The following is a 19,973-nucleotide window of genomic DNA, read 5'->3' as shown; positions in this document are numbered from 1 at the left end:
GTCCCCAACCTCCCCAAAACCCCATCCACAAACTCCTCCCAATCACCCACCCGCACACCCTCGCGCCCATGCTTAACATCCCAAAGCCGCACCGCCGCCTCCCGCACAACCCCACACACAACCTCGCGCCCACAGCCCCCGCCTCCACCACCACCACAGCCACACCCCCCAGCATCACACCGCAGCACACGAACCACAGGCCCATCCCCCCGCTCACTAAGATCAATCTCCAGCATCGCCTCGCCCTCCTCCTCCTCCGGCATCCGATGATAATACACCGGCAGCGAAGCCGCAACAGAAGGCAAACTCCGCTGTCTCACTACCTCCTTACACCTCCCTACTACCCCCGCTCGCACACAAACCCGCACCCGCCTCAGATACCCCACCGCTCGTCCCACGCCCGCGATCCAGGCGCGGAACGCGTCATAGAACGCTGCGTCCTCGAGCTTGATGAGCCATGTGTTTTGGCTGTAGTAGATGGCGAGGGCTTCGGCGCGGAGGGCGCGGTTGAGGGTGGTGAGCGGGTGGGACTTTGTGGGGTGGGTGGTGGAGAGGCAGTAGATTAGGGGGGTGGGGTGGATGAGCGGGGTGGGGAGGTGGGTGTAGATTGCGGCGCGGAGTTCGGGGGGGAGGGCGAGGAAGGGGGAGGGGTTAGGGGGCATGGGGTGTGGGCTGTGTGGTGTTGTAGAGGTGGGGTTTGATGGTGGTGGTGGGAGTGCGTTTGGATCTGGTCGTGCTTCGCCGCCGAATATGCTCTGGTGAGGGTCCGGATGCGGCGTTCCGTATGCGGATTTCCGGGCTATCGTCGTGAGCTGAGGAGCTGTTGACGCTGCTGCCCGCTGGACAGCCGGATCTGTCGGTATCTCAGAACACAGCGCTGCCTGTGGTGTACGCCACGCCCTCTCGTCCACGCCGCCGCCGCCGCTATGTACTTCCCACTTTACAGGTGGAGATGCAAGACGCGCAGCAGGGCTGTTCGGCGGCAGTGACCGCGTGTCGTGCTCGAGCACGTCGTCTTCGTTGTGGTCAGGCGGTGGTGTCGTAGTCGGTCTCAGCTGCAGCTCTGACCTTTCGGCGAGGTCTCGACGGAAAGGGTGGTCGTGGTCGTCTTTGAGGCCGGGGACGCGTGCTTGCGGACGGCGTGGTTCGGAAATCTTGCACAGTCGCAGACCGCCGAGGCATACAGCGACCTGTGACATGTTCGTAAGCTGCCTCTGGGTGCTGAAATATAGTGTCGAGAACGTAGAGGAAAGAGGATGCGTCGGCAGGAAATGTGGTTTATGTACGGCGAGCGCGCGATTTATCAAGTCGCGTGTCGGGAAAAAGTGATTTGCGGTCCCTGAGTTTATATCGTAGGCTGGGCAGGGAGATGCGTTTGTCGCGCGGAGGCGGGGTCAGTTGATCTGCGGATGTGCATGGCAACATTGAGACACAGTGTCTGTGTTGCCCAGCCTCATTAAAGGTACAATGCCATGGCTCAAGACTCCCGTGCGTGTTGATGTTGGAATTGGAGGACTGGGCTGGGAAAGCTGGGCCCGGATGCCTAAAACACCAGCAGCTCAGCCACGAAACGACACAACGGCAAACACATGGCATCACGTCATTCGATCTGCAGAACATTTGCAGCCACTGTCCCAAGCCAAAGAATTCGCATGTCATTTTCAAAAGAGAGGAGTGTTCCAAATAGCTAGCCGAACAGGTTCGTCATCGTAAGCAAGCAAGGAGTGAATGGAGTCGGGCCCGAAAAAACAAGAACAAAGTCAAACAACGCACGCCGCCTTCACAGTCTCACTCTCCGTGCACATACCTTACCGGTGCTGTTCACCACTGTGGTGGCGTCTAAACCTGCAGACGATGGATCTTCACCGACGCAGCCGGAAGCTTCTCACGAATGATGACCTTCTCATCGGCCGCCTTGGGCATTCTCACCATAATGTCTAGCTCGACGTTGCGGTCCAAGATCCTCTGCATGTACACTCGCTTGCGATCCTCAAACCCCATCTTGCGGTAGATGGCTGGGTTGATCGCATTCGAGCTCTCCAAGTAGATGGCACGGCCTTCTTCATCGCAGAGAGACGAGATTTGCTCAATCAGCTTCTTCGCATACCCCTTGCCGCGCCCAGAGGGCCGAGTGCCGACGTAGACCAGGTACCACGAGCTCTCGTCGAGAGCACCGAGCACACCGACCTTGGTGTCGTGCAGCAGCGGCAGAAACTCGTCGAAGAAGCGCTTCCGGGCCTCGGCAGACAACTTGTATCGGAGACGCCACATGCCGCTGCGCAGCATGGTGGCCCAGTCATCGATATGATCGCCTGGAGGCAGCCTGGTAGTGATTTAGCAGAGTGGTCGTGGCGCGCTCACCTGAAACTCAAGATCGGGTGCATCTCTACGTTTCGGAGAACCTGTATGGACCGTGATGAGCGCGCTCGCAGTTTGTTAGACAACGTACCATAGCGCGACGGCAGCATAACCTGGACCCGTCGTGGTGACCAAACCTTTCAGACAGTGGGCATACACAATGTACTCGAAGATGGAGAGGTGGAGCTCCCACTTCTCTTGCTCTGTTGCATGCTCACGGTCTGGCACATCAATAAAGTACCGCGACAGCTCATCGACCTCAAAGGCCTCGGCAAGACTCAGAGCAGCTTCCTTGTATTCATGGATGCCTACGATGCGGATGTCGTTCTTTTTGCCAAAGGTTGCGGTCGGCATACCTCTTGCAGCAGCGGCTCTGGCGAGGTCAAGGTCATGCTTGGCCTGACTACAGGCGAATTGCATTTGCTGGGCGACAGAGCATTGTGAGCTGACAAGGGTGATTGCTGTAGCGGCAAACTTCTCCATGATGGTGGTAGTGGTGCTCGACTCGAGAGCGACTGTTTAAGTGAATCCGATGTAAGACACGGACTAGTCAGTTTCGTGATGGTGGATGGGGGTAGAGGTAGTGCTTGATCTATATTCTGTCCGTCACTATCAGTATCTGCAGTCTCGTAGTGCAAGGCTACATGACAACATACGGTACGTCTGCTGTTTACGTTCGTTTAGCGGGCCTAGTGATATCTCCTGTATGGACCTTGGAGATCTGGGCTCTCGAGACAGTCTGTACTCGAGAGGGAAAGCGAAGAGAGGTGCGAGCTTGACGCAAATCAACCGACATCAATAATTGGTGGGAAGGCACTGCGGCCGTCGAAGAAGACGAGGATAAGAGGATGGCCGAGGAGAAGACTCGAGCTGGATCAGTGATATATTTGGACGGGTCTGGGATGAGTTGAGTTGAGTGAGGGTTAGGTGTATAAGCAGAAGTAGCTGTGGTCGGAGCAAGTGGTGGCACGGCGAGCAGTGGTTATTATAGAGGAGAGAGGGCAGCAGGCGTCTGAGCAGAGTGGGGTGAGTGATCGGGATGCTTTTTGGTAGTGGGTCAGTGTTCGGGGACTTGGCCAGAGTGCGAGATAGCCAGTTTGCGTAGGCTTGGCGATAGGGACGTGGGGACAAGGAGGGGTTGCAGGAAAGGCAGAGGAGGAGTTGTATGGATGATTGTGATGTTCTTGAGTGGAGTCAAGTAGTGATATGGATGTTGATAGAGTGACAACGACGAGTCAATACTAGGGGTGAGGGGGGGGGGAGGGGGATCCATGTCGGAGAAAGGGAGGGGGGGGGGGGGTACAGGGGGTATCAGGTGGTGGTGGAGAGGAGCGGAATGAGGAAGAAGAAGCGTGCTACGATGTACAGCGACACATCCGGCAGCCCTAAACGCTCGTCACAGCGCACACAACAACACGTGGCCCGCGATGGCAACAACTCTTTTCATTCTGACTGGAGCGATATGTCTACTGGTAATGAGAGACGAGCACCAGTTTAGCCATAGAAGGCTACTGAACATGGCGGCGGCATGTCAATCAAGTTACCCAAGTGGAGCAAATGAGGCTCTGGAATGTCTGACTCGATGCACGGGGAGAGTACGGGCCCTGCAGCCATTCAGAAGCCGCCTATCCTTGGTGGCTTGTGGTGTGTTCTTGTCACAAGGGCGCCACTTATCCTGCGTATTCTATATCACGTATGCGTATTCTTCATCCATCTACCCCGAGTCATGCCCAGTGTGGGGGATAGTATGATGGACGGCAAACAGCGGTACAGCCCGCTTACTAATAGATATACAGATGTTCTAGATACTGATACTGTAATTAATTAAAATGACCAGCTGTCTAGATATCCAGATGGAAGAGAGACATCGTCGAAACTCGCGGCTGACTGACCTTCTGCCAACTATTATTATCTCGACAAAGGTCACAGGTTAGGACGTGCATGCGGTGTATACTATATAATTAGAGCACAGAAGCACTGGCAGTAATAGTATCCCTATTACTGCTACCCTCCCTCAGCTGATATCTTACTGCCGCCCATCTACCTATCGCCCTCCATCTCTTGTTATGCATACACATGCACACGCACACGCGCACGCACGCTGCACGCAACACTTGCAAGCATCCCACACATAAACTCTGCATCTCCAGCACCCGCACGCCCCGACTGCTTGGAGCGCCGGCGCCATCTGTTCCGTTGGAGTGATTTGCTATGCATCTTGTTGCTAAGCCCAAACTCCGGCCTGTGATTTGGCCGTCACCTCGTTACTCGTATATTCCGCTGCTGCTTATCAGATCCGCACCAGACCTACTCACTACAGTTCCGCCAACTCCCTCCATCCGTTACCCGATTACCTTTTCCGTCATTCTCCGCGCCTCACCATGCCATACCATGCCACGCTTTGGCTGAGGTGAGGCCTGACTGCGAGAGACACCATCGTCCTCATCTTTCGCCTTGGTCTCATTCCGTCCAGTGGAAGCTCTGTCAGTTCCGTCAGACGTTGTCCATTTTCTGCAAACGCCAGAACGACTGCATGTCATCATCCTGTACCAACCCAAACCTCATCCTCAGCCTTTGACGTCGTCGTCATGGACAAGCAAGACAAAGCACACCTACAACACTGGCACTTTAGCTCCGCAGGACCACATCATCCAACCTCAGTCAGCTCCAGCCAAGACGGGATGCGGTGCGCCCCGTTCTTTTCCCGCATCACCCTTCTCCGACCACTTCCCTCAAGCTTCGGACTCCATCTTTGCGTTTGTTTGATGTTGATAACTGCTGCTGATGTTGTCAACCATCCTGGCTCTGGACGCCAAAGCACTGTGTTCCGCCGTCTTCCTCACTGTGACCGTGCACTTTTACAACATGCGCTGCAAATCTCACTGCCAGGGGATGCTCGTCCACCTCTCAAGCCTTGACCTTCTAGAACTCTTCCTTCGATATTCTATAGTGTCCAAAATAGCCACTTGTTCGCCAAATGACGCTGCACTGCATCTCGCGCACAGATCACCTGGGGCAGTGACGTCTCTCTAAGGGTCCGATTCGTGGGCTGCACTATGCTTTTCTCATCTTGACCATGACAGCCCTGACAGCTTAATGTGCGGCCAAGCCAGAGCCTGACATAGAGCCGTCGCTCGAATCCTTTCGCCTCCTCTTTCCCAGGCCAACGTCCATTGTTTCGGACGGATCTGGGGTGCAAGAATTGCGTCTCCACATGCACGATGTTCCGATGCATGCTCAAGTCAGATCGATGTGTACAAATCCCGATTGCGCTCTTTATGTTACCATGCTGTCTTTTCTTAGACTTCCTTCCATTCGCATCCGAGGTCACGGCCAGGTCACCATGTGTCGTCAAACATCCGACCAACAATCATGATACCGAGTACATCCCTGGGCCTGTGATCGCACTGCAATCCATTGCCGGTGACCAGTCACGCCGTGTAGGCAGTCTCCTTGGAAGACTTGCATCTACAAGAGGCTTATCGGAGCTAGATTTGATTTGTAGCACCACAAAAGTCACGCAACAACGTGAACGCCATAGGTGTAATACAGAGAATCGTCGTGGCACAATAGACGACCAGAGATCCACTCACAGCACTGCATACCTACTTTATCAAGTCCTGCTTGGCCAAAAAAAAAACTTCGACGATCAACAACAAGGGGGGTTCATGCCCGCAACGCACGATACCTTCCCCCTCCACAATCTTCAAGAATGCAAATGTCGCTCAGCTACTCCTTTACACCTGCACAACTCAAGAATGCACTGCACTATGAGCTCATCTGTCCAATGGATAAATATCAATGCCATCATCCAAGCCACTAGGTCGGAGACTAAGAGGCCAAGAACGGACAACAGCCACCTATACGTTGTCAAGCCACTCGACTCAATTTACTCTGCTTCTATACCACTTCGTGCGAAACCTGATATCGCCATCGATTTGGCAATCTCACCGTTCGACAAGTAAGCAAGTTGTAGTCACAGTACCAATCACAGCCTTGAAACGACCATCAGCTTGGCAGCTTCGGATGATAGCCCTACGGAGCCATCCGAGCAGCTTGGCCTCACCTACGCATATGATCAGCATCGGAGATCGATGGCCATTGTTGCAGCATAGATACAAGCCCTTTGCCCGAGTCCACTTCCATATATCAAGATCGCTGTGGTGGCTGGCGAGGTTGCATATCGTCGCCATTGATCGAGCAGCGCCATCGTCTAGTCAACGCCTCAAGTGGAGACCTTGACGTCAAAATAAGCACTTTGGTCGTGGATTAATGGTACTCTTGTCCAGATCATCGGCCCGGTCCACCAGTATCCACAACCAACCTCTAGACTTCTATATGCTTGAGTCAATCACTAGACTTGATGCAGCATAGGGGTAGAAGAGTTGGTTCTATGGTCGAATGCGCCTGTCAATATCCTATCGTCGATGCACTTCTGAGTCAAGCCTTGTCTTCCTCAATCTCATCTCCATCAGATACGAACCACACAGCCTGTCAGTCGAGGTGCCACGCACCCAACCTCACACAGCTCATTAGTCCCGACATGTATCTCCAGCCTCGGTGATACACATTAACATGCAAACGTAAGAAAGGCATCCATCACCACAACAATGTATCACCCGCAGTGACACAGGGCCATGTCAGGAGAACCATGTGACTAGTCATAGGGGTAGACGCAGAAAACACACACAATCCATGTAGTGGATCAGTGACAGTGGGCTACTGCCAAGGGCCATGATCATGGATACTTTGTAGAGTAAGGTAAGATTGGTGTCAAGAAGTGCAGTCGATACTGCCTTGATACGGGTAGCGCTGTGCCGGGTATGTTCAGCGCGTCGTCATTCACATAGCTGAATCACGCGTATACCATCCATCCATGGACGCGCCGTAGCCTCCGTCATCCACCTACCCGGCGCTTCAGACGCGAGCGTGTGTCTATGACCGTTCTTAAAGTCTTCCCTTCTATCTTCTCTCATTCTCCCTTCTGTCTCACTATCATCTTTGGTTCGCTTCGACACTAGAGCACGGGTAATGGAAGTATATACCCATGTGCGTGCACGCGATTGTTCTTCTCATGCCATTGCTGTGCCTGTGCCTGGGCCTGTGCCTGTGTGCGGCTGGAAACATGGTACGTCGTGGCATGTCGGGGATGATGGTTTCGCGGTCTGCTCGATGCCTGGAATGATTCGTTGTCTGGGAGATATTGTGAGGAAGTGCTGGTGGTGAGTATTGTCATGGCGTGCTGCTGATCGTCATCTGTACAGATATGCATGAACATCATCATCACACAACGACCAGCATGACCATCACCGTCCCTCTACACTACCATTCCGCAAGACCATCCAATCCACTGCCCAACCAGATCATGCATGCACGTCGTACATCCACCGCAGGGGTCCCAACCACCCCAGCATGATCTTGACTGTGAGCTAGGTGCACGCTCATGTTCCCGAAATGTTCATGGTGCTCGACCGCACATCCCCATGCTCATGGTAATGCACGTCGCTATTCTCATCGAAGTTGAAAACAGCAACCAGGGCAAGATGTAAGGATGTGAGGATGTGAGAAGAAGAGAGGAGGAAAGTAGAAGAACATTTAGTTAGGTAGATATACAATGTCCACGTACACGGTACATCCGCCGCGATACAATGCGCAGACACACTCATCCATTCACCCATCCATACATCTACTACCCAGCTTACTCCTACATCACAAGCACGCACGTGTCCACGCGAACGCCGGGTAAGATACCACTACTCCTGTATCCGTGTATGTCTATATACCCAGCAACCGCATCCCTACCCGACAAAGCCCCATCCCGCCCAAGAACATCTTACCTCCCATACGTACCCACACATATAAATACTCCTTCCTCCTCCCTCTCAAACACAATACTGATCCTCCATCCAGCAGCCCTCAAAGTCTAGGCAACGCCTACATGCGTTGGCTCGCCTATTGCATGAAATGTCACATGTCCCTGCACCAAGCGAGGGTGATGTACGATGTTGTTCCTGGTGTTGCGGTGCTGTGGACTCGTTGAGTCTGATATGGTAGCTGGGGTGCTTTGGGTTGTTCCGGTGCTGCGTTGTGGTGATGATGATGTACACCACCACCATGTAACGAGGGAGATTTACATCCTTCTATGCGCTGTTCTGCCTGTGTATGGTCGGAGGATGATACGTGTCGTCATCATCGTCAGTAGCTTCGTCATCATCTGGTTTCGTAGTATACACAGGCGACGCATTCCTCGGTTGTTGATCGCACTCCAGCACCGACGCGGGCATGTCATGTTTGATGAGATGCATTTGGAAGAGATGGGGGTTTAGTGAGGGAGGGTAGAGGTGTGTGGAAGGAGTGTGTTTATATGCTGTTTGGGGGGGTTGATGATTGGGATGGAGGTAGGGAGCGAGAGAGGGATCGACCCGGCATATTATTCAGAGTCTGCCCTATGCAGGGTCATTCACAAAGCCAGCATCTCCGCCTCTCCTCTATGAATACACGCACAGTATATGCATTCACATATCTCACCTCGCCACCACCAACCCTCCACCCCTTAGTACGCACTACTCTACACACCACCCACCCCAGCATCCCCAAATACTATAAATACATCCCCAACCTCCTCCTCCCCCTCCCCTCACCAATCCCCCTCAAGCCATAGTTCCACACAAACCACAGTGGATGGAAAGCCATTCCGTGCGCCCTGGCTCCCGGAAAAACGCCCTCCCCATGCCCCTGCTCGCCTTCCCCTCTCCTCTCCTCAACTCTTCTTTCATGTCTCATGCTTTGCCAGCGTACCTGCTAGGCATGGAGTGTGCTGACGACACATACTAGCTAATATGCTTGGTGAAGGTCTTCAGCATGAGTTTGGCCGTGATGAGTCTCTTCAGTGTGGGCGTTTGATGGTGATGATACTCACGATCCAAAGCGCACAGACGCGCATTGCTGCGTACGATTCTATCAGCGACAGGCAGACATTGTACAATATGGTCTTCTGGCTGAGGGGGGGATGGAGGCATGAGATATTGGCTTCCTTTGCACTGCGGGCGGAGGGACGCAATCGTCGACCTTTTCGTACTTTTGGGGTTGTGGTGGAGTATGTTAGGAGGGAGTGGATTTATGTGTTGTGTGACTGCCTGTTTGGGTAAGGTCAGGTCTGCCGGGTAAGGGAGGTTGGGTTTGTCGGGTTAGAGTAGAGTGATGGATGCCTTGTGAATTCGTTGGGTTTGGCGGAGGGGTGTCCGAGATTTTGTGTAGTAAATGTGTATGTATGTGTATATAAGGCAGGGTAGTAGTCGTTAGCGCAGCGAGACTGCAGCGTCCTCCTGAATAATTAGATATACACAGTTCACCTATCAAAGTAAATTCCAAGCCTAAATAGGTAGTCTCCTGAGCAGGATATATAGATTCTACGGGTGACCTTTTCGCCAGTAGATAGATGTCCACTAACTCCTCATGCCACCCAATTGAGTATCCGTTGTCCTGCGTGCTGTGATACAGTCCTAGAGTCTGGGACAGGCATATTTCAGGCCGCGAAGGTGTCCCCTCACTGTATATGCACGGTTCCAAACATGGAAGCTACTGTCCTTCCATGCATATACCGTGTACGTCACATATGCCGACTGCAATCAATCGTTCGAGAACGTCTCCTTGCATCAGTGGTGGCGTGATCCGCACGAGTGACAAATTCGTGTTCGCTAGATCGTTCATCCGGATTAGTTCGTTAGTCCCTTACAAGCATCGATCAGGCGAAACGAAGGCTATCTATAGAAGATGTGAATCGGCCCGATGATGACTCGCTTGGGACTAAGGGTCTCGCACGTGTGCACAGTGCACTAATACCCTATATAGCATCAAGGGTGTTGATGGAGTAAACTGGGGCGTAATGTCCAATCCGTGCTTGTCTACTCGTCACCTTCTCGCCAGGGTATAGCTTGGGTTCTCGGCACTTGAGTGTGGTTTGATTGGATGTACTTCCAACTGCTCATAATTTAGCATCCTTCGTTGATGGATGGATAAGGGAGAGGCTCCTGCAAGTTTCAGGTTGTTTCCTATGGTACTGGAGGACATACAGGTACTCTACGACATGTTTGTTTAGCTACTTGCTCGGGGCAGGGATATAAAGACAAACGTGGGCTTCAGTTGCGGACAATATACTGGCGTTTAGTGGCATTGTCATGAGTTTGACATCAACCACATTATGCTATCGAATTCCGTGCCTGAATACCCGTCAGTCTCGTAGGATTTACCTCGATTGCGATCCTGAATCGTCTAGTGTGGAAAATCATGTTGCTGGACCGAAGTCATTCCATACATCCCGGCCTGGGCCCACTATGAATTCGGGCCGGCACGAGCATCTCCGCAAATCTCCAGTCTACTAAACACGCGAGTTTCATCTATATCTTGAGCCGTTCGTGCAATTCTTCTTCTTTTTCCTCTTGAGTTGTTTATTCCCTCGGATGGAGAGCAGCCCGAGCACGAACATGGGGTACCAACTATCGGTATTCGAGAACGTGCCCACCTCGACATGGTTGATTTTGTTGACTCTGAGCACTTGCGTTGGATACTCGTTGTTCTGGGTTTTACGTGGGGTGTATAGGCTGTACCTACACCCTCTATCTCGCTACCCAGGACCAAAGCTCGCCATTGTTGATCCGGCATGGTTTGAGCTCGTATATAACTATTGGGGCGAAAACAGGTGTATGCTGGTATGGCAGCTTGAGAAGTTTCACCAAACCTATGGTAAGTGCGAGGTTGAATGGTCATGTCTTCAACAACTCACACGTGCAGGACCCGTGGTCCGCCTGGGCCCAAACACGCTCCACATCAACGATCCGGAGATCTATCAGCGCATGGCCAAAGTCACCAGTGGGTTTCTGAAGGATCCTGATTTCTACCAATTGATAATGCTGCCTTCGGTGGTCTCCGAGACAGACCCAAAGAAGCACCGCGTCCGTAGACAGGTTTTGGCGCCCGCCTTCTCGATAAGTCGAGTGACTGAGCATGCAAAATGGATTGAGAGCAAGGCGGAGTCCTTGAATAGTCGACTGGAGCAATTCGCTCACTCGGATACGCCTGTCAATGTCTTGAAACTGTGCAATGCCTTCATCATCGATATTGCAACAAGGCTCCTTCTGGCCACCGACCACGAATGTGTTCTTGATCCCGATTTCCGAAGTGACTTTGTCGACCTCCTCCATGCAGTGCTGCAGCAGACCTGGTTGGCATTTGTAGCCCCTACCACAACTCGAGCCATGTACAAGCTGCCTCCGTCTATACAGAAGTGGATATTTCCTCTTCCCATTCGAAAATTCGCGCAAGTAAGGCAACTGATACAAATTAGAGATCGCTGCTGAGACATACAGGACGTGGGAACCGTCATGGATGACTACCTTCGTAATCGTGATTCTTCTCTGGTCGAGGAACACAAGGAAAAGAATGAACCAAAGTCACGTCGTGTGAGGTCCGACATAATCGAGCAGTTGATTGATCCGAACGCTGCCAAAGGTCATGTGGTACCCCAAGGGGAAAGTCTCATGTCAGAAGTCATCATCCTTATGACTGCAGCTGTCGATACCTCTTCGACCGTCATGTACCAAGGCATCTACCAGATCTGCCGCAACAACGACATTTATAAGAGCCTTGTGCGGGAACTTGATCATGCCTTCCCCGGTGACTCTAAAATAACTTACAAGGTTGCTAAACAGCTGCCATATCTTGTGAGTCTGGCTTACATGTTGAGTTCTCGTCTGACCAAGAACAGACTGCCGTTATACAGGAGAGTCTGCGATGGGCTTCTCCAGTGCCGGGGAGACTACCTCGCCAAGTTCCAGCAGAGGGCTTTGAATTATATGGTCACCGGATTCCTGGAGGGGTAAGTATCCCTAGTTCCAGATGTTTCGTAGGTACTTACCGCACCAGACAATCATGCAAACTTCCGCTATCCTACTCAACAACCACAAAGACGTCTTCTCTCACCCGGAGCAGTTCGACCCTGATCGCTGGACGCAGGGTGAGACCTCCAGAGAGCTTGAGAAGTACATGGTCAGTTTCTACCATGGCTCGCGAGGATGTCTAGGAAAGGACCTGGCGTGGTGCGAGATGTATGTCTTCATGGCAAACCTCTTCCGGAGATTCAGCGTCAGTGTCCACGATACCACGGACAAGGACATGAAGTTCAAAGACTCGTTTTTGTCGTTGTAAGTTGTCTTGTCCACTGCCAGCTGCAAGGTAGATTCATGCTAATATGAGCAGCTTCGACGGCAAGATGTTCCATATCAAAATTAAAACACGAGATGAGTGATTGACGAGACTCTATAAAACTACCTCTTATCGTAAAGAGGCAGAAGTCGAATCCAGCATGAATTTCTTTGACTATTTGAAGTCAGTGTTGATGCTGTATACGTAGATGAATCAATCTACATACCTCAGCCATGCACCGGTACTTCCTCTACTATAGTCTCGTCACGATGTTGCGCGCTCACTGTAGTTACTCTTGTTAATGCAGAACTGTCCACACTCGTGAGGAATTGGCACCTACGCTTGCACTTGGAAATGATTCCTTCAAGCAGTAGTCTTCTAATGCTGGTCAAGGTCGCTCTTACCCCTTATATAATGCGAGTAAACTGCCACCTTGGCAGTCGCCCACCGTAGGTAGTCCATTACTCGAGACGTTGAGATCCCCTTCTCACCCATCACCTCATTGTCAATCTCTCTCATCTTTTGGTCTGTTGCTTGCTTGTTTCAGCTCTCGTTGCCTTTTGGAATCCTAATACTCGATCCTATATCCCTATGATGCTCCTCACTGCGATCGTCATCGCATACGTTGTCCTCTACGCGTTCGCCTTCCAGCTGAATCCTCCATGGAATCTGCTTGAGAAGTACGGCAAAACTGCACAGCAAGCCATTTCAATCAGTACCGATGTCCCACTCGACCATTGGCTAGAAGAGCAAGAGCATATCGCCATTGACAAATTGCTTGCAAACGTCGCGCCCAAAGGGCATGAAGCACAGAATGCGGCATGGGGGACTGTGATCGCAAGTCCGTCCCGCGATCATCCCAACTACTTCTTTCAGTGTGCGTATGATATCTGCGATCATGACAGAGACTTCGCTTACAAGACTCAGGGATCCGAGACGCTTCTATCACCATGTCTACCCTCGTGGACATGTATGCAAAGTCCCCTTCAGCCGACTTGTCTCTTATAATATCGGCATTCGTTACCCTTCAATACAAGATTCAGCACATTGATAATCCGTCGGGCGGCTTTGACGATCTAGCTGGGCTGGGAGAACCGAAATTTCTTGTGAATGGCTCGCCTTTCAACAGGAATTGGGGTCGACCGCAACGCGATGGTCCCGCCTTACGCGCATTGGCTCTCATGGCCTTCCTCCGAGCTTACAACGCGACGCACCCGGATGCTTGGACAGAACCAGATAGGCATCGACTATCTATATTGTATGACCCATCAATGCCGCCCAATAGCTTGATAAAAGCGGACTTGGAATACGTGTCCCGCTACTGGAGTATCGATGGCTTTGATGTATGGGAGGAGGTATACGGCTTGCATTTCTTCACTGCCATGGTCCAGCTCCGTGCACTTCGTGAAGGCGTCGGTATTGCTATTGCGTTTGGCGATTTTGGAGCCGCAAAGTGGTACGACAAACAAGCTAGGAAGCTGTCAGCATTTCTCCACGAGTTCTGGAGCGAAGAGCGGAACCACCTTATTGCTATCAAGAATACTGCCCGTTCTGGACTTGACTGTGCCCTTCTCTTAGGATCGCTCCATGGAGAATCCGAGATCGATATGCCTTGGAAGTCTCCTTATCCCCCTCATTCTGATGAAGTCCTATTATCCCTTCTTGCCTTGACCCATGACCAAGCAATCCGCCATCCTATAAATGAACCACATCGGGTTCCAATCTCTGGATTCGCAGCAGCGGGCCTTGGACGCTATCCAGAGGACATCTACGATGGGTACGGTACGACGCCAAACGGTGGCAACCCTTGGTTTCTTTGCACATCGTCCGCTGCCGAAGTCATGTTCCGCACGGCTTCCCATCTCCTTTCTCAACATAATTTACCAGTCACTGCTCTTGGCCTGCCGTTTTGGTCTGGACTCTTATCAAACACCAGTTCTATTCCAGATCTTAAAGCTGGCATAGTGTACAATTCAAGCTCGGAAGTCTTCAAGACAGCCATGGAGAGGCTGAAAAGCATCGGAGACGACTTCCTTTACATTTTACGAACGCATGCGAATGCAGATGGAAGTCTTAGCGAGCAGTTTGATCGCGTGACAGGGTTTGAGAGAGGTGCGCATGATTTGACGTGGAGTTATGGAGCCTTTTTGCAGGCTTATTGGGCTAGAAAGCGGTTGGTTGCTGCCTTGATTCCAGAAAAGTGATTTGGGATCGTACTGTGGGATGCTGAGTGGTGGTCTCTATCATGAGGCTAGATGTTGATTAGGTTTACTTAGCTTTGACCCTTTCAATGAAATTGCTATCCAACTCTTGAAGCATCATACCTACTGTATGATGAACGAAGTCACTGTTACAATCCAGAATACCTGATTATGTTTGTGCTCCTCCACAGAATTTCTGGCGTTCTACTTGTGGATCACATTCCACTCGTGCTCCTTAGGGAACGGACGGAGGAGGGGGAGTAATACATGATGAAAGATGTCCTAATATGCATTTTAAGCGTCAACATCCGAATTGAACCCGCTTTGGACTTCGAGCAATTGAGCGATTAGATAAAGACTATGAGGTCGTGTGACAGCGGGGCATGCTCAATCATTTGAGTTGTGATGTCACATTGTCGCCTGGGCATATCAAACTCGTCGATACGTTCGCGCACTCTGGTGCATGATGCTTTCCATGCCCCTTACCTGTGCTCTACGGCTTTATATACGCAAAGTATATCACGCGCAGTCTATTCGTCTCGCTGGGAGGGTTCTTGGCTAGCAAGCTGAGCATTGCAGACTTGACTTAGTGTCTATGGTTGGGATGGCTTATGGGTATGAATAAGCCGATGGCTGGAAAATCTTGATCGGCGATTCTGCGATGGCGACGAATGCCGTGGCTAGTCAGAAAGCGGTGCGTGCAGTGTATGTGTCGAAAAGCCGAACATGGTGTGAGATTTGAAGTGGATGGCAGCGAATTTTATAGTAAAATCTTCAATTTCTTGAGGTCTTGAAAGTGGAGGCCGCTGAAGGGTTGATTCTTGCCTTGAATCGTGGCTTGCTAGAGTTCGTTCTCCATATTGAGAGGGCGGAGAACATAACTGAGTAGAACCCATGGCTGCCTTGTTGTTTCACTTAGTAGAACAACCATCCCCATTTCTCGCTCATCTGCTTTCCCATGAACCAGTCTCTTGGCTCCCAGCTCATCCCGCCCTCCCTGACGCAAAAGGACTTGCCAGAGTCCAGCCCGAACAGGTCACGGAGAAACTGCTCATCATCAATCACAGGGCTGAGATTCAGCATGTTTTCTCTGAACCGAGGAAACGGGAACCGATCGATCCACAGCTTGTGGACCGTGACGAGCTGCAACATCGACGGGTAGAGTGATGCGGGTACTATCTCTATGGGCGTAAGTGAGCGAGATGGGGCGGACATGCCGCAGGTCAGGCCTAGGATGTCGCCGTTTAGGAACAGTGCATAGTGTGCGGGCAGTGCGGTCGCGGCGACTTGATCTGAAGGGTCGAGGGTTGGTGGCACGATGGCAAACATGTCTTCTGGCTTTGAACTCACGACTTCGGATGGAGAGTAAGTTGCTATGTTCAAGGCCGGATCTAGAGGGGGGAGAGTGTCCATGATGTGGCAGAATGGATCGTCATCTCCGTCTTTTGATCCTTCTACCTCGCTGGTATTGGGCGTCTGGTGATGTTGTTGATGTTGGTGTTGTGCAAGGGCTTTGAACCTTGCTTTACGCTGACCTAGGCTTCTGGTGAGCTCTGCATTAGACTTTCGTCTAGTCCTCGCTCTTACGTCGTGCTCGTTGGGCAATTCTGTCTTGTATTCGTTTACGTTCCCTTGCATCTTGCACGCCATGCCAACACTCGCCACGGCATGCCTTTTCGGCTTCTGAATCAGTAAGCTGTAGAGAAGCCATCATCTCCTCGATTCCTCTCCCCAGGCTAGATCTACACAGATTGAGTAGCTAGCGAGATATCAATCTTTGTGAGCTTTGCTAGAGTTCAGTGAGGTCATATATGTGATTTGTAATACTGGTCGTAAGCACGCAGGAGGATTCGTCCTATCTTAAGCTTTGCAGTCCCGGGCCTTACGCTAACTAAGTCCATCTCGAACATCATTCGCAGCACAGATAAGAACTCCCGAGAAACTGCTGAGGTCAACCACCTTGTGAAAAGGTGCACATGAGGAATTAATTAATACAGGTCAGAGTTTAGGGGAGTCGTTCCTGCGCTAGTGAAGGCCCGTGCTCAAGCTCCAAGTCTCCAGCCACTCCGAGGCTACACTGCGGCCTGGTGCCTGCCTGAACGCACGTCACCAGGTACAACAACTGGGCTGGTGTCTTCCTGACGACAACATCTCCATGAAGCTTGAGACGGGGTAGTCTGAGCCTCTACAACTCTCACACAACAGCGCTCATGATGGCGACCATCATGTCTGACTTTAAGGACCGCTGCAACGAGCTCGCCCACCCAGACCCGGCCAACTTTGGCATCTCACTGTCAGTCCCACAGACCATGCCCTAATAGCTTCCCACTGACAAGGAAATACAGCTTCCTCCTCGTCGGCATTATCGTCTCTTACCTCCCGCAACACTACAAGATCATATCGCGCCGCTCCTCCCATGGCATATCCTCCGTCTTCGTCCTTTTGGGCACCGTATCTGGCACCGCCGGCATCGCGAACATCCTCACGCTGCCCATAAGCCAAGAGGACATGATGTGCTGCAAGAAGATCAGCGACTTTGCGTGTGGTGCGGCGTTGCTAGGGGTATTCCAGGTGGGCGTGCAGTGGGCGTGTTTCTTCCTCATGTACGTGCTTACATCACTCCCATCCACTCCTACATTGAAGATATGCGATGCTGATCTGAGTGTAGACTTCTCCTCTTCCTTCTCTTCTTTCCCCGCTCCTCCACCGACTCCCCAGGCGTTACCGGGATCTCTGCATGGAAGGAAGCCCTGGGCGTGCTCTTTATCAGCATGGTCTTCTTCCTGACCGTCTTCATCCTCTCGCTATTCTTCACGTTTGGACACCGGTCCGCCCTCCAATCCTGGGCTAACTTCCTGGGCATCGCTGGTGCGTCCCTTGCAGCCATACAGTATATACCACAGATCGTCACGACGCTGCGCTTGCAGAACATTTATTCGCTGAGTATACCGATGATGTTGCTTCAAACGCCGGGGAGTTTTATTTGGAGCGCGAGTCTGTATGCGCGTTTGGGCAAGGCGGGGTGGAGCACCTGGGGTCTGTATCTTGTGACGGGGTGTCTTCAGGGGGTCTTATTGTGCATCGCGATCGCTTTCTGGTGGAGGGACAGGAACGACAAGAAGTTGACGCATGCGGAGCATAGGGACCCGGCGGACGATCCGGAGCCCATTGATGAGAGCACGCCGCTGGATCCCGAGGGGACGAGGTCGTATAGTCGGTGAATGACATCGAGTTGTCTGTATGTGCATAGCATGTTTATAGCTACTGGCGTGATTATACATAACATCATTGGTACATATTGAGTCTCAAGCCTATCATGCTAACACTCTTCTCAAACCGCCCGTCCCGCCCAGTATTCTCTGACCGGTAATCGCATCTCGCCCCCTCCCACTCTCCCATCTCCCTTCTCTGCTTCCCTCCTCCTTCTCCCAGCCTTCTTCCCCAGCACCTCCCTCCATGAAGGCCTCTTGTCGCTCATGCGTCCCATCCACCCACCGATGTATGCATACGTAGCAATACACATGCCCATACGGCGACGCCGTTGACGTCGTGATCGGCTGTGTACATATCGGACACAGCGCCGAGTTCGATGGTGCTGGAACGGTGAGGATAGGTAGGAGTGAAGACGCGGCAATTGGGGGTGTCCGTATCGTGGTAGCCTTTTCGGGCTTCTCGTCGGAGCTAGATGGGACCTCTTTCGCGGAGGTCTTCGAGGGCTTCGGCGGTAGCCCTCGTGATAGTCCGGCAGTCACGGGCGGCGGTAGTTCTATGCCCTCTGCCGCTTTTCGCGAGAGCTGCCGTGCGAAATCGGACTGATGCCACCACTCGAGGAACTTCAGTGCGAAGATGGATGTGGGGAGGAGGATGCGAAAGGAGGAAAGGACGCGGGGGTATACGACACCGACCATTGTTCGGGGGTTGAAGATGGAGTTGTTTTGCCCTGCGCGCGGCGCTGTGCTCTTAGCCTGCGGGGCCGGGTTTGTGATGGCCTCGATGGCTGCATAATCCGCCTGTCCAAGGCGCCGCACGCGCGTGCCCACCAGCCAGAGAAATGGGGAGTGGAACTTTGCGCCATCGAAGAGATACGCGAGGTTGAAGGCAAGGAGGGCGAAGTAGTATGCAGCGTTCACGCTGGGATATACGCGCCGCAGGAACCATTTATAGTAGTACATTATCCTCTGCTTGAATGTTGAGTTTGGTGAGAGGCCATCGCGATCAGCGCGATAGCCTGGCCCGAGCAAGTTCGAGCCTGCGGCATGAATATCGTAGCCTTCGTCTAACTTTCTTTTGATATACGGTACACCGACCATGATCGCCAGATTTGCCCACACATCCTGCCGTCGCAGTTTCAGGGTTGCGCGGACATCGCTTGCAGCGCCCAGTTGTGCCCGCGGAACTTCGCCGCCACGGACTTGCAGTACGCGCTCGCGTTTCAGGCCGTAGAAGTTCTCGGTGAAACTACCGCCATAGGTGCGCAGGAAATGGCGCTCGACGAGGAGGGAGAGGAGCGCGTAAAGTTCATCGAAGGAGTTGAGGATACGGAGGAGATAGCGTGGATGGCGGTGGGCGGACACCGCAAGTAGGTAGCGGAGTGACGGAGGGAGGAGGGAGGACAGCTGTTGTTCGGAGAGGAGTTCTTATGGATGTCAGTGAGTGATCGGATGCGCTTGTGATGTGATGGATACCGAAGAGAGAAGGCTTGAGGCCGTCGAAGCCGGATTGAAGTGTGGTCATGTACTCCATTTCGAGTACCGGAGAGTGTGACGCTATCTGGGCATATTGGCGGGTGTGTTATAGTGAAGCTTGCGTGATGGTGTTGAAGACGATGTGTAGACATACTGAGCCGAGGTTTGCATACATAGTAAGCAGCCTTAGAAGCTAGGTGTCAACGGTATCGACGCTTACCATCTCAGGACTAATTAGAGCTCCATTTATCATCCAGATATGACTTCGCGTCTGTGCCATTTGCAGACATCACCTCTACATCGAGAGTAATATACAAGATCTTCCCTTTTTCAGATCTCGAAACACATCAACAAGGCAGAATAACTTCTTGTGCTACCCTACCCGCCTGCATGGTCAGCTGAGAGCTGGTCATCTTGGCTAGTATCCTGGAAAGCAGAATTTAGAAACTGCTAGTATGGCGAAAAGATAATTCAATTCGAAGATTTAGTTACCAAAAGGATAGAATGTTGATGGAGAAGAGCGTCGAAT

At 52.1% G+C, this 19,973-nt stretch overlaps 9 protein-coding genes across 9 annotated transcripts in view; 5 read left to right on the top strand and 4 right to left on the bottom strand.

Moving 5' to 3' along the window:
- Positions 1 to 1,199, bottom strand: part of EJ05DRAFT_503910 (uncharacterized protein) — a gene marked incomplete at both ends in the record, with an annotated part of 2,664 nt that extends 1,465 nt beyond the window's left edge. The window contains one exon of the mRNA XM_033747489.1: positions 59 to 1,199. Within this exon, the coding sequence (XP_033596823.1) occupies positions 59 to 1,199 (1,141 nt within the window). The remainder of the gene's footprint in view (positions 1 to 58) is intronic.
- A 577-nt stretch (positions 1,200 to 1,776) lies between these two features.
- Positions 1,777 to 3,089, bottom strand: EJ05DRAFT_139493 (uncharacterized protein). The gene is made up of 3 exons (XM_033739217.1): positions 3,015 to 3,089; positions 2,450 to 2,957; positions 1,777 to 2,323 (listed from the first exon to the last, which is right to left on the bottom strand). Exons 2-3 carry the CDS (start codon positions 2,839 to 2,841, stop codon positions 1,840 to 1,842), a joined length of 876 nt encoding a protein of 291 aa, XP_033596822.1. The 5' UTR covers positions 2,842 to 2,957; positions 3,015 to 3,089; the 3' UTR covers positions 1,777 to 1,839.
- A 1,459-nt stretch (positions 3,090 to 4,548) lies between these two features.
- On the top strand, positions 4,549 to 5,293 carry EJ05DRAFT_479367 (uncharacterized protein). The gene has a single exon (XM_033744659.1). The coding sequence runs from the start codon at positions 4,947 to 4,949 to the stop codon at positions 5,274 to 5,276; it is 330 nt and encodes a 109-aa protein (XP_033596821.1). The 5' UTR covers positions 4,549 to 4,946; the 3' UTR covers positions 5,277 to 5,293.
- A 135-nt stretch (positions 5,294 to 5,428) lies between these two features.
- EJ05DRAFT_139476 (uncharacterized protein) lies at positions 5,429 to 6,522 on the top strand. Its single transcript, XM_033739216.1, has one exon. The coding sequence runs from the start codon at positions 5,580 to 5,582 to the stop codon at positions 6,321 to 6,323; it is 744 nt and encodes a 247-aa protein (XP_033596820.1). The 5' UTR covers positions 5,429 to 5,579; the 3' UTR covers positions 6,324 to 6,522.
- Positions 6,523 to 10,841: 4,319 nt separating this feature from the next.
- On the top strand, positions 10,842 to 12,561 carry EJ05DRAFT_443302 (cytochrome P450; the record flags this gene model as incomplete). The annotated part of the gene is made up of 5 exons (XM_033742077.1): positions 10,842 to 11,100; positions 11,149 to 11,678; positions 11,808 to 12,077; positions 12,122 to 12,232; positions 12,280 to 12,561. The coding sequence occupies 5 exons, from the start codon at positions 10,842 to 10,844 to the stop codon at positions 12,559 to 12,561; spliced, it is 1,452 nt and encodes a 483-aa protein (XP_033596819.1).
- A 591-nt stretch (positions 12,562 to 13,152) lies between these two features.
- EJ05DRAFT_443389 (uncharacterized protein) lies at positions 13,153 to 14,762 on the top strand (the record flags this gene model as incomplete). The annotated part of the gene is made up of 2 exons (XM_033742083.1): positions 13,153 to 13,435; positions 13,486 to 14,762. The coding sequence occupies 2 exons, from the start codon at positions 13,153 to 13,155 to the stop codon at positions 14,760 to 14,762; spliced, it is 1,560 nt and encodes a 519-aa protein (XP_033596818.1).
- Positions 14,763 to 15,501: 739 nt separating this feature from the next.
- EJ05DRAFT_139342 (uncharacterized protein) lies at positions 15,502 to 16,733 on the bottom strand. Its single transcript, XM_033739215.1, has 2 exons — positions 16,375 to 16,733; positions 15,502 to 16,289 (listed from the first exon to the last, which is right to left on the bottom strand). The coding sequence occupies exons 1-2, from the start codon at positions 16,471 to 16,473 to the stop codon at positions 15,675 to 15,677; spliced, it is 714 nt and encodes a 237-aa protein (XP_033596817.1). The 5' UTR covers positions 16,474 to 16,733; the 3' UTR covers positions 15,502 to 15,674.
- Positions 16,660 to 18,076, top strand: EJ05DRAFT_479364 (PQ loop repeat protein-like protein). The gene is made up of 3 exons (XM_033744658.1): positions 16,660 to 17,052; positions 17,105 to 17,362; positions 17,428 to 18,076. The coding sequence occupies exons 1-3, from the start codon at positions 16,985 to 16,987 to the stop codon at positions 17,978 to 17,980; spliced, it is 879 nt and encodes a 292-aa protein (XP_033596816.1). The 5' UTR covers positions 16,660 to 16,984; the 3' UTR covers positions 17,981 to 18,076.
- EJ05DRAFT_456477 (uncharacterized protein) lies at positions 17,587 to 19,577 on the bottom strand. The gene is made up of 2 exons (XM_033742491.1): positions 19,445 to 19,577; positions 17,587 to 19,395 (listed from the first exon to the last, which is right to left on the bottom strand). The coding sequence occupies exons 1-2, from the start codon at positions 19,500 to 19,502 to the stop codon at positions 18,074 to 18,076; spliced, it is 1,380 nt and encodes a 459-aa protein (XP_033596815.1). The 5' UTR covers positions 19,503 to 19,577; the 3' UTR covers positions 17,587 to 18,073.
- Between the last annotated feature and the right edge of the window lie 396 nt (positions 19,578 to 19,973).

The sequence above is a fragment of the Pseudovirgaria hyperparasitica genome (genome assembly GCF_010093815.1).
Source record: "Pseudovirgaria hyperparasitica strain CBS 121739 unplaced genomic scaffold EJ05scaffold_16, whole genome shotgun sequence".
In the NCBI taxonomy this organism is placed as follows: Eukaryota; Fungi; Ascomycota; class Dothideomycetes; order Acrospermales; family Acrospermaceae; genus Pseudovirgaria; species Pseudovirgaria hyperparasitica.
This window is presented reverse-complemented; position numbering and strand designations above follow the sequence as displayed.

Coding starts and splice junctions, on each gene's coding strand:
- EJ05DRAFT_139493 (XM_033739217.1), bottom strand. CDS start 2,841: ATGGAGAAGTTTGCCGCTACAGCAATCACCCTTGTCAGCTCACAATGC. Junction 2,324..2,449: donor TATGCTGCCGTCGCGCTATG/GTACGTTGTCTA, acceptor AATCACTACCAG/GCTGCCTCCAGGCGATCATA.
- EJ05DRAFT_479367 (XM_033744659.1), top strand. CDS start 4,947: ATGGACAAGCAAGACAAAGCACACCTACAACACTGGCACTTTAGCTCC.
- EJ05DRAFT_139476 (XM_033739216.1), top strand. CDS start 5,580: ATGTTCCGATGCATGCTCAAGTCAGATCGATGTGTACAAATCCCGATT.
- EJ05DRAFT_139342 (XM_033739215.1), bottom strand. CDS start 16,473: ATGATGGCTTCTCTACAGCTTACTGATTCAGAAGCCGAAAAGGCATGC. Junction 16,290..16,374: donor CAAGGGAACGTAAACGAATA/CAAGACAGAATT, acceptor AGCCTAGGTCAG/CGTAAAGCAAGGTTCAAAGC.
- EJ05DRAFT_479364 (XM_033744658.1), top strand. CDS start 16,985: ATGTCTGACTTTAAGGACCGCTGCAACGAGCTCGCCCACCCAGACCCG. Junction 17,053..17,104: donor GCCAACTTTGGCATCTCACT/GTCAGTCCCACA, acceptor AAGGAAATACAG/CTTCCTCCTCGTCGGCATTA. Junction 17,363..17,427: donor TGGGCGTGTTTCTTCCTCAT/GTACGTGCTTAC, acceptor ATCTGAGTGTAG/ACTTCTCCTCTTCCTTCTCT.
- EJ05DRAFT_456477 (XM_033742491.1), bottom strand. CDS start 19,502: ATGGAGTACATGACCACACTTCAATCCGGCTTCGACGGCCTCAAGCCT. Junction 19,396..19,444: donor CCTCAAGCCTTCTCTCTTCG/GTATCCATCACA, acceptor GACATCCATAAG/AACTCCTCTCCGAACAACAG.